Below are 12,440 nucleotides of genomic sequence, written 5' to 3'. Positions count from 1 at the left end.
TCACAAATAATTTTCAATATTACTAAAAACTCTTTAAAGGCTTAATCATTGAGAGCATTGAAATGAAGTCTTCAATTTGTTATAGCTTTGTCAAGAGTTAATCTTAACAATTTAAACTGATCTTGCTTAGATCGCCGACCTTCGGAACAAATAGGATAAAACAAAAGATATATGTTATATATATAGACTTGGCAGACCTTCATTGTAGATCATGCTCTAATGAACTTTAATTGAACGCACATGGAAGCTATTAAAGCCTTTTAGGACTGATCGCACACAGATCAATGAAAGCTTTTAGACTCTGAACTCACACTCAGGCCTAACGCAACTGAACTGGCATGGATCACAGAACCCAAGCAATATGAATTCTACGAGCCGGCACGAATAATATTCATAAATACTCAAGGGTATCGAATTGGTTCAGCTAAATGATTTGTTTGCAGGAATTACATTGATTGATCGCACACACGCACAACAGAGACAACAACAACAACAGCAAGTGGTCAGTGTTTATTGTTGATTGATGACTGATTATGAACGCGGAAGGTCAATGCGGAGCCAATGGTGACAAAAGGTAAGAAAAAAAAGAGCGCGAGCTTCGCTGAAAGCCAAGTTCTTTTTAGGCACTTTACCCTATAGCACAAGCTGATTCATAAATACGAAAAGTACAGTTTATAAAAACAAAATAAAATATAAGAAAAAAACAACAACGAAATTAAATGCTATAAAAAATCGAAACAGTCGACGGTTGTCGAGTGGAAAGAAACCAATTAAAATGCGAGAAAAAAAGCAGCAGCCAGACAGACTCAAAGTATATATCTTTTGGTATATAATGAAATATATATCTCTCTATATATATTTATATATGTGCGTGTGTGTGTATGCATATATGTTAATTAGCATTGCTTTTTATTTATTTTTATTTTATTGATCGCACCAAAATGTCAAACGTTTTTCGACTCTGCGCGACTCTGCGTTGACGCGCGCGCGCTAAATGAGGTAATACACCAAGAAACAGCTACAGATACAGATAGCCAGATATATAAGATACATAAGAGACATTCAATGGCTGGCTAGTTGGCTAGCTGGCTGGTTGGCAGCTGCCACGCCCTGTCTTAGCATCTAAATTAACATTTTAGCTGATGAGTGTTTCACGCAGTCAGAAGAAAGTGAAATCAAGAGACGTCATCGAAGCAAAAGCCAATGCAGCCTAGCCATAAAAGCTCATAAACTAACTAAATTTAAGTCAATTTAATTTTCAGCAATTTTTGTAAATTTTATAAACATTTTTAAATATTTTAAACTTTTTATTACATTTTAATTAACAAAATTTGAACCAAGAGATTTAATCAAAGCAAAAGTCAATGCAGCCTAGCTACAAAAGCTCAAGTTCCGTCTAAATATAAGTAAATTTAATTTTTAGCATTTTGTTTTATTTTATATACATTTTTTTTATTTTTTAAAAATTTTTTTAAATTTTCCTCATTAAAATTAACAAAATTTATATATATTTTTAAATCCGCCTTTTCAGTTTTCCCGCTAAATTCTGTAAGCTAACAGCTAAATTGTGTGTGCGTGTGTGTGTTAGAGTGTATGTGTGCATTGATTGGTTGTGCGTGTTTTTTGTTTTGTAAAACTTACATTTAAAATTTATACTAATGTAGCTTGTCTTTGTTGTCTGTCTGTCTGTTTGTCTTGTCTTCTTCAGAGTCTCTGGCTGGAGCGGGGGTTAACTCTACTGAGATTCTAGCTGCGAGCTAATTAAATTTGTTCATAAAAATCAATTTGCATTTTCGAAAAATAAGAAAAAAAACACACGCACACACACATGCACACACAGTCAACGTGCAACGTCAGAAAAGGCCTTGGTAAAGCTGAGCCAAACGAATCGACAGAAATTTTTGGTTTTTGGATTTTTTTGTGCGTGTCACAAAATATTATCGAAGCTTTAGGAATCGTTCGTTAGCTTGTGCTATTATAAAACAGCGCGCTTTGCATATGCCACACACACACACACTATATAGTATATGCCCATACTAAACTGAGCTATTGGCTAGCTAGAATTATGCTAAGCGCGTCTTCTGGCACATATTTATGTATGAGGAAGAAATAAAAAAAACAAAATGAAGTAAAAAAAACTAAATTTAAATAAAGCCAATTAACTATTTTAATGCCTTTTGCTTTGATAAAAAGTGAAACTTTTTTCGTCTTCTTCTTTTTCATCTTCAGTTTCAGCTTCAGCTTCAGCTTCAGCTTCGTCGGCTTCTCATTCGTTTTGTCAAGATTCTATTCAGCCAGCCGTTTTATGCATATCGTTAATTCTCGGAAATAAACCAAGGCAAAACAATAATACATACAGCATTATTGTCATTATCATTATTATTATTCTTATTAATATTATTATATATAGTTTTGTTAATAGTTTTGTTTTGTTTTCCTTTTTGGGGAATTTGGTGAATGATCGTTTTTGGGGTTTTTTTTGTCATGTTTAGGCTTGACTAAAATTAGCTATCTAATGAAATGATTTGATTAAGCAAAAACAACGATTTATGTAAATTAAGTTAGTTGAATTGAAATCGATTTATCGATAAATGTATTTATCTTTACTTTGAAAGCTCTAATGAGAACTTTTTCAACTTTTCAGCTAAGTTCAGCATCTATAATTGATGTGCAATTGATAATTTATCGATTGACTTATTTTTGGGTAAATATAAGCAAAGCTTAATATTTACAGTGAGCCTTTTATCGTTGATGCTTTAGCTAAAAATCAACTATAAGGAATGCCTATACTGCTTTAAATGCAGTTTTCGATAACAATAAATTCCGTATATATAACCGATTCTCTGTCATTTATTAGAACATAAAACTTTGTTTTTAAGACTTAAGATATCTTTTATCTAAAATTAAGCCAAGTTTTAAACAGTTTGAAAGATAAGAAACGCTATAATATATTATTATCGATAACATCTTTTGCCTTATTCTAAAGTCGCATATCGTTTTTTGTAAATGTTATTTAAAATAAAGTATGGTCATATAAATCCAGCAACAATTATCGATATATTTAAATCATATCGACAGCTTTTTATGTTATCGATAACACTTTCAGGACTTCATTTTAGTAAATTTGATTTAAGTATAACTTTTTTGAATACAGTCACTAAATTTCAACAGTTTTTGATGTAAGCACAGTTCATCGATAGCTTATGGACTTATCGATAACACTTAGTCACTTTACCGTAAAGTCTCTAAAAGTTTATTTTTAGTTTAAATTGAACTTTGCTTTAAGACAGTCACTTAATTGTTGCCACAACAATTATCGATATATACATCATATATCGATAGGTTTTTTTAGCAAACATTCGCACGTTCTGAGCAGTTTTTACAATTAGTTGAACAGCAGGCGGTTTATTGACACCATTTTTATATTCATTATTAACTATTTGTTGTTGTTGTTGTTGTTGTAGTTGTTGTTGTCGTGTGTTGGCTAATGATTACATTTTCCGGTCTAAAGTTTCAAGCATTGCAATAAATTGCAATATCAATTTTTCATTTATCATATATACATTTTGTTGCCTTTTCTCTCTCTCGCGCGCTCTTGCGTTTCATTATGTCATTTTGTTGTTGCTATTGTTGTTTTGCTCAATTTAAATTCTGTGGCATAAATTAGTTAAGCGATTTGTTATACGCAAAAAAAGTAAAAAAGAATGAGAAAAAATCTATCGACTCCAGCAACTAGGCGACGCGTGTTATGCAAATGGCGTTGGCCAAGACAAATATTGCGAATAATTAGCGAATATAAAAAATAATTTTTTATTAATGTACAATAAATTAGAGTGCAATGCAAATTGCATATTGTAATAGCTAAATGCCAATAACAAGCAGAACAACAGCAACAACAGCAACCAGAAAACAAGGCAATTAAATTGAGCCAAGAAATTATTTTGCTCAATGAATTTTTTCTTTTCAATATTTCACACACACACACGCACACACTATAAGCCCACTCTCATCTGCAAAAGCGTTAAAAAGCAACAACAAAGTGTCTGCTGTTGTTGTTGCTTCAGTTCTCGCGCGCCAAACAAAAGACTTAGAGCACAAACTTGTTCGCCGCGCGTGGGTGTTGAAAGGCAACGCGTTTGCGGCTCAGCTCAGCTGCTGCTGCTGCTGCACGCCCACACGCAGCTTGTTATTGTTGTTGTTGGTTGTTCGCTGTTGCTGTTTGTTTGTCTTCTGCGCGTGTTCGCTCAATTTGTGTTGCATTTGTTATTTTGTTGTTGTCGTTGTTGCTTTTGTTTCGATTCGATTTTGAGCGCGCGCGTTTGCATTTTGATTGCAGGTGTTTTTAGTTGTTGTTTTTGTTGTTGTTGCTTGTTGCATTAGCTAACTGGGCAACTGGGCGCCCACATTCCAATCAAGCGGCACTATATATACTATATATATACATATATATCATATATCATAACACAATATGCAAAATAGCAAAAGGCATATCAAATTCGGCCAGACACACAAACACACACACGCACACACACACACATACACACGCGGACACTTACATTCGCTTAGTTAAAGGGGGGAGTGAGATGATTGGGTTTATTGACACTGATCACTGAATCTGAACAATAAGACACTTTAACACGTTGTTGCAGTTGCTGTTGTAATTGTTGTTGTAGCTGCTGCGCTCGCATTACAAGATTTTACGCGCAGGAGAAGCATTCGCGGCGCTCAAATATCAGACGAATCGCAGAAACGATCCTACTCCGACAGCGTGATACGACTGACTGACCGATTCCACGTATGACAACGTCGGCGACAGAGGCAACGGCGACGGCGACGGCGGCTGCGACGGCGCTACCTGAACGAACCAACCAACACGCACACATACAGCGGCAAGCGAAGACAGACATCAGCAGCGTTGCGTCGGCCAGTTGGACCAGCGAACACACACAGATAGAGTCATACACAGCGATCACACACACACGCACACATACACACACACACAGGCGCGCCTATCAGTTCAAAATGGTTGGAATCTCTGCCTGGCTGTCGCGTATTCTGACATGCGCAGCGGCCGGACAGGGCGTTACAAGCAGCGCAGAGCAGCTCAGCGCAGCGCAGCATTAAAAAATAGTTTTCATAGATTCGCGCGGTCGATCGTATGAAGGAAGAACGGCGAACAGTGGGCCGGAAGTGCGCACTTAACTTTTGTCGCCTTTGGCTTAGCCTCTTGTATTGCTGCCTGTGCAAGTCGCGCAATTTCCCAGCACTTGTTGCGCTTTAATTATGCCAGAGGTTTTTCATTAGCTACCTTATATTTCGTAGTTATTGTTGTTGTTGCTTCTGCATGCAATTGATAAAAGACAAAAAAACGCGCACAGCACAGCGGGCATCGAACATGCAACATGCAACTCGAACCGGCTAACTGGCTGCACGCTAAGCGCAAGCAAGCCAGATTTATGCGCAGCTAACGTGCGTGCGAGCGAGCGCAATATACAAATCACACAAGCACACGCATACACACACATACACGCATACGCAAGCACAAACGAAACGAGCAGCATTGATCGTGTATAACAAGTTGGGTGTATAACAGTTACGCGAATGCAAACTGAGCGACGGCTGCTGCTGTTGTTGTTGTTGCTAGCCTGCCTGCCTGCCTGCTTGTTGTTGTTATTGTCGTCTCATTGCTTTTGCGTCAATAGAACCACGACGAACGACGAACGACAGCCGCAAAAACAACAACAACTACAGCAAGCGCAAACGACGTTGATTCGTATTGGCTGCAGCCACAAATACTCATTGCTCACACACACACACACAGGCGACAGACCAATTGCAGGTCTTAGAGCAGCGACAAAAGCAAACAACAACAACCACATAGCGCACTCGCATGTTAATTGAGACAAAGTAGAGCGAGTGCGAGCGTGAGCTTGAGCCCAGGATGTGAGCGACGCCTGCGCTGGCGCAGCAGCTGCTGCTGCGCCTCGAATATGTTACTAATTTCTAATTGGATTTTGCTGTTACAGTTTGCCTCACTCTTCTTCGTATTCATTTCTTTTCTCGTTTTGCGTGCGTGTCCATTAAAGCGTTAAATACGTAAAGCTTTTGATTACGATTTTCTTGAATTGTTTTTGTTTTTGTTTTTGTTTTTGTTTGTGTTTTGTATGTTAACTTTCCTACCTTCTGCGTTATGACTGAACCATTCGCCGAGGCGCCCAGGCTGCCATTCTTGGTGGGATCCTTGCTCAAGTCTTCGGGCTCACGTTTGATGCTCAGCAGCTGCTGCTGCTGCTGTTGCTGCTGCTGTTGCTGTTGCTGCTGCTGCACTGCAGCGGAGACGATCGAGCCCGCGCTCCCCACTCCTGCCGTTGTTATGGTCACAATGTCGCTGGGATGTGGCGGCTGCTGTTGATGCTGCTGCTGTTGTTGTTGTTGCTGCTGTTGCTGCTGTTGCTGTTGCTGCTGTTGTTGCTGTTGCTGTTGATGCGAGATTGTTGTTGTGGAGACAACGCCGGTTGTGGCGGACGACGATGAGGGGTGTGAACCAAGCAGAAAGCCTTGAATTTCATTTTGCGATAGGCCAGAGACATCGATAGGTGTGGTCTGGCCATTCAGTTTGCCGGCGCTGCTCGCATTGCTGCAAAAAAGATCATAAGACGAAGGAAATGCCAGAGCAACAGAGATAGCAACACATAGAGTTAAAGAAAGAGAGCGAGAGATGGGGAGAGAGAGAGAGAGCATGGCATGAGTAACAAATTTACATTTAAATAGCCTAAATTAAATTACTTAATTACTTAATTACTTATAATTACTAGGAATTATCAACAATTATGCCTAATTACTTAATTACTTATGCCCACCCACACACACAGGCAGTGACACCGCCTAACGGTACTCCAGCCAATTGGCAAATCCCAATCAGAAAACTGACAATCAAAAGTGCGCAAAATATGCAGAAATTGCAAATTTTCAATTGCTAATCCGTTGGCTGCGCCTAATTTGCCAGCCAGCAGGCAGCAGCCAACAGCTACATACACCTGTAGCTGCAGCTGAAGCTGCGACCTGTTACCAACTGGCCAATCGACTCAAATACACACACACACACACTCGCACACACGCACACACACTGAGCCGAATAGGAGCAACGACAACTGAAAACCAAACCAGATTCCAGCTGCAGCGCGTCCAGCAAAAGAAAAAAAATAAATAAAAATAAAAAACAAAAAAAAACCAGTCGACAATATATATATATATAACTGCACAATAAAAACAAATTGCATTCAATGAAAATAATCAAAAGCTTTTTTATCGGGGTAAAAGGCCTAAACCCTCGCTCTCTCCCTGCCTCTCCCTCTCTCTGCTGAGTCGATGACAAACAAAATTGAATCATATTTATTGCTGCTGCTGCTTCTTCTTCATTCTGCTTTTTAGTATTATTTTTGTCAAGGTCACAGCTGTCGAGCTTTACCAAAGTTGGTCAAGAATTTTGAGTCACTTCTTAAGCCAAAAATCTTTCGGGAATTTCGACTCACAAAATAACAGCAAAGAACTTGTTCCAATTGACAGCTTATTATTTGCCTCTTTTTTTTTTTAATTTTTATTATGACGTCAATTGGTTAAAAAAATACAACATGTTTTTAGAATTTTATTCAGCCTAAATCGTAAAAGCTCTAAATTAACTCAATTTCAATTGAAATGAGTCGAAATATCAAATGGACTTTATGACTGCATAGAGTTTATATATGTATATATGTATACATATATATATATATATATAAATAATACTCATTAAAACAGCTTCAATATGATTCAAAAACTTGTTCCTAAATCTGTTTACATTTGACTAAGTAAAAATTGGCTGGAATTACAGATTTCATTTGTTTGTCACTTTTCGTAAGGCAAAAACAAATAATGCTCGTTCGAGCAGTCAAGAGAGTAGATTGGCTTTGAGCTGTGACTCAAGAGAGGGTCTAGGCATCAGCTATATATATACAACTTATCATAATATATGACTATAATCTTGTCTGATAAAGTGTTGAATATTTTCAATAAGATATGAATATTAGGGAATTACTATATATTTAAGAACATGTGATATATATATAGCAAAACTGATAATTCGCTAATATATAAATATGATGAGTACAGTTATGTATAGGCATATATAGGTATATATAGTTAACACTAACCGCTAAGGTCTTTGGCCAGGCTAACATAACTCGCTGTCCTTGCATAGACACTCAACACCAACACTCTGGAAGCTGCTCTACAGCCATATATAAGATACAGAAGCAATATAAACTGTGTAGGAATATTAAAAATTTAGAATATTTGTCTGAACGAGTATTGACAGTCGGCTGTGCTTGATCATAGAGCGCTGTGGCTCTTGCTTTGCCTTTGAGCTCGAAATTTTGCAAATGAACTCAAACTTAGTTATATCAGCTTGTTTTAAGCTGGGAAAAATAGCTAAAAATCATATATATATATATATATCATATATATATATATATATAATAATTTTTACAAATTTTCATTTCAAATTTTTGCTTTATTTTATAAAATGCCAAAATAAAACTCGACAACTTTTTTATAATTTTCTAAAATTTTTTAAGTCTTACTATATACGATTTAATTAGTTTAAAATATAATTTCAAATATAAATAAGTAAAAAAAAAAAATATATATATATATATATATCCTTTTCTATAAGCATAACATATTGCTTAAGCTTAAAAAGTCCTGTCAAAATATCTAAAACATTATCTAAGGCTGCAAAGTAAAGCCCACTTAGAAACAGTTTCTGCTACAGAAATTGAGAAGCATTGAGAATTCCTAGAGAAATATCTTAGAGTGTCTCGAAATGTAAAACATACTAAATACTTATGAAATATATAAAATATATAAATGCTCAATATTTAGGCAAATTGAATAAGTTTTTTATATAAACAAAAGCAAATTCAGACGAAATCTAAAGATCAAGGAATGGTCTTAGAGAGACATGCTAAATATGAGACATATATACACACATACATATATGCATATGTAGCTACCCATATATACGTAAACAAACTACATTTGCAACAAGCTCAAGCTGACAATAAAAAGAACTTTATCATAATAATTTTTCAAGAAACGAACCATTAAAATAAAAGACAAAGGAAAAAACCACAAAAATGAGAACAAAATGTCGCAATTTCTTCATCGAGCAGCTGCCGCTGCTGCTGCTGCTGCCGTTGCTGCCGCTGCTGTTGCCGTTTTGGCATAGCTTTGCTGTCTCGATTGCGAGATACATTTGTATCTATGATCGTGTGCATTTGGCGGCCCCAGCTAAACGCCGGAGCGCCCGATTTCACCCGAATTCCAAAACTCTGCGACATGTTCTCCAGCTTAATGTGGGGTTAAGGCCGCAACGCGGACAAGACAAATACAAATATATATATATATATATATGAACAAGGCAACACTTCTTTTTTTATGTTCTACAGAACATTTTGCAGAAAGAAAAACATTTTCGTAATGCGATATGTTTTATATCTAGCTGGGCTTATTATCCATATATATATATATATATACAAAGCGTTGGGCCGCCCGTTTTTAGGGTCAGTTTCGTGTAAATCACGTAGCTGTTGTTATTAGATGGCAGCAGTAGAGGAAGAAGCAGAGATAGAGAGAGAGAGAGAGGGAGGGGGGGGGGGGGGATGAAAAGCGCTTAAACTGCCTTTTAATTGTGTTTCTAAGCCAACTGCTACCCGCAACGACCTTTTCCATGCCCCCTTAGCGGTGCTCAGAGTTCGCCTCGCCGTTACAGTTTCGACAGCCGAACAACCTGAACTTGATATAAAGCGAAAAACAAGCGACCAAATGACTTGAGAACTCCGGCCAAAACATGTTGTGTGTGTCGTGTGTGTGCCATGTGTGTGTGTGTGACCGCAAATCGTATACTCTAACAGTTGACATGGAGTCTGCTAAAAGCGTGGAAAGTCTACAGGAAACGGGCACAATGCGAAAAGGACACAAAAGCTGAAATACTAAGTGGACTAAAGAGGTGCAGGTTGGACCGACTGGGTGTGTCTATAAGGAAAATGGGTGACAATGGAGGACAGGTAAATGAGTGGGAGACTCGAGGGGAATATCTAAGCAAATTCAAGGCTTTTCATGAAGAAGGAACTTAAGCATTGAAAGAGATATAAAATGAGAGAGATAGGTAGGGAGAGGGAGAGAGAGAGAGAGAGAGAGAGAGAGAGAGATAGAGAGAGAGAGAGAGAGAGAGAGAGAGAGAGAGAGATAGAAAGAGAGAGAGAGAAAGAGAGAGAGAGAGAGAGAGAGAGAGAGCGAGAGATAGAGAGATAGAGAGAGAGAGCGAGAAAGAGCCAGAGAGAGAGAGAGACTTAAACAGAGAAGTGTAAGGAGAGGTGGAGAGAGAGAAAGATAAAGAGATAAAGAAAAAGAGAAAGATAGAGATATGAAGAAGAAAAAGGAGAGAGATAGAAATAAATAGAGAGAGAGATAGAGAAAGAGATAATAACAGAAAGGGAGGGACTCCGGGAAGTACTTGGAGAGAGAAAGAGAAAGAGAGAGCTAAGGAATGAAATACATAATATGAGATAAGTGAAGAAATGTAGAGAGAGAAAAAGACAGAGAGAATGAGCGAGAGAGAGAGAGAGAGACAGAATAGACTCTAAGGTGCAGATAGAAGAGGAAAGGAGATAGAGAATAGGGAGATAGAGAGAGAGATAGAGAGAGTGTAATGAAGTGAAAGATATATAGAGAGAGAGGCCGCTCGAGAGAGAGAAGGTGGAGATTAAGGAGGAGATAGAAGTGGAAGGGAGAAAGAAGAAGATAGAGAGAGATTGAGAGAGTACGAAATCGAGAGACAGGCAGAGCGAGAAAGGCAGAGAGAAAGATATGAATTTAGAAGGCAATTAGCCAATTTAAGATAATAGGTTAGCTAAGAATAAGGTAAGGTAAGGTAAGGTCAAACTAGTCCAATGAACTAAAATGAAATCGAAATGGATTTTACAGATCTGCCAACTAAGGCCTTCAAACTCCCGAAAAAAATTCAACAAAAATCAAAATCAAATCAAATTAAATTTGAAGACAAAAAACCCAACAATGGAGGGGCATAAATAAATATTATAAATTATAGAAATGTTGTTCCCATAAATGAATATAATAAAAAAAGGGAAATGATGAGCCTTGAACGAAAAAAAAAAAACAAGTGAATTTGTTGCTGTGCTCTTTGTTCTTAATTAATGCAAAAGTGATAAAAATAAAGTTATTAATGCAAATGCTTAGGCGACTCCAATCAGCGAGCCAAACAATAAAAGTTAATAAAAATATATCAAGTTGACAAGCAAAATAAAGAAAGACTGAGCCAACTGCTGGCCATAGTCAATGGAGCTCGGCTCAGTCAGGGCATGGTCAGGGCAAGTCACAGAGAAGAAGAAGAAGAAGAAGAAGCCGCCGCAGAAAAGAACTGAGAAAAGCAGCACAGAAGCCGCTCAGAGAATTTCATAACTTGATTTTTCGGAAGTGCCGCTGGCTACGTGCCGACGCCAATTTCCACGAAGCTCGAGCAGGAACAACTGAAGCGCGGGCAACCCAAATTCCAGCTGGCGCAAAGGGGGCGGGCAGTGGGGCCAGACAGGGTTGTAGCTTACCTCCATACAAGTTGCTGTTGCTGCTGCTGTGATCTGTTAGCATCGACATCTCTGTAGTAGCTGTAGACAGCGTAGGGCGAGGAGGAGCTGGCAGAGGAGCAGGCGTTGGCGACGGCATTGGGAGCTGCGGCCTCGCTGGCTGCTGCTGCTGCTGGGGGCGGCGGCGTCGCCTGCTGCTCGCTCAATTGTATCTCATCTGCCACTGACTGCATTAGCCCAGCGGCAGTGAGTGGCAGGTGTTGCAGCTGCTGCTGCTGCTTGGGCGGCTCGTAGTAACGCGTTGGCGATTGGCTGCCATAATGATGCTGAGGTAGATGCTGCGGCAAATGCTGCTGCTGCTGCTGCTGCTGCTGCTGCAGATGCTGCAGCTGATGCAGTTGCTGCTGCTGCTGCTGTGCGTCTAGGCTGTAGCTGCTGCGCCTAACAGGTAGGTTTGGGTTAATCAAAAAAAAAATAACGAAAAGGGAGAGCAGCTTTGAAGCTGAGCTGAGCTGAGCTTTGGCGGCGTTCAGGTGCGTGCAGTTAGCCAGTCGAGCGAGCCCCATTAGCATTTATTTACATAACACATTTGGATTTTGTTTTTTGGCCAGGTGTGTGCCAGTGCGTGTGTGTGTGTGTGTGTGTGTGTGTGCTGTAACTCTCTAGCGGCAGCTCTTAGCTTTTATTTTTGGGCAACAAAATTGATTCGTTTAGCGCTATTAGCGCGATTAGATGAATGCTGTTAAAAGTGCCAGCAACAACAAAGCTAACAAAACAACGACAACATAGCAACAACAATAG

At 38.6% G+C, this 12,440-nt stretch overlaps 1 protein-coding gene across 5 annotated transcripts in view; it reads right to left on the bottom strand.

Moving 5' to 3' along the window:
• LOC111605346 (protein grainyhead) overlaps positions 1-12,440 on the bottom strand; it is a 40,650-nt gene that overhangs the window by 17,428 nt on the left and 10,782 nt on the right. For 3 of the 5 annotated variants that reach the window (XM_030225424.1, XM_023323821.2, XM_023323820.2), the window contains exon 2: positions 6,181-6,637. In XM_030225424.1, coding sequence (XP_030081284.1) covers positions 6,181-6,637 — 457 coding nt within the window. Of the gene's footprint in view, positions 1-6,180; positions 6,638-11,660; positions 11,990-12,440 lie in introns of those variants that run through there. The other 2 variants (XM_030225425.1, XM_030225423.1) reach the window with 2 other exon arrangements.

Source organism: Drosophila hydei, unplaced genomic scaffold (genome assembly GCF_003285905.1).
Source record: "Drosophila hydei strain 15085-1641.00,03,60 unplaced genomic scaffold, DhydRS2 tig00008134-arrow-pilon, whole genome shotgun sequence".
NCBI lineage: Eukaryota > Metazoa > Arthropoda > Insecta > Diptera > Drosophilidae > Drosophila > Drosophila hydei.
Note: the sequence above shows the minus strand (reverse complement) of the source record. Positions and strands in the feature narration are given on the sequence as shown.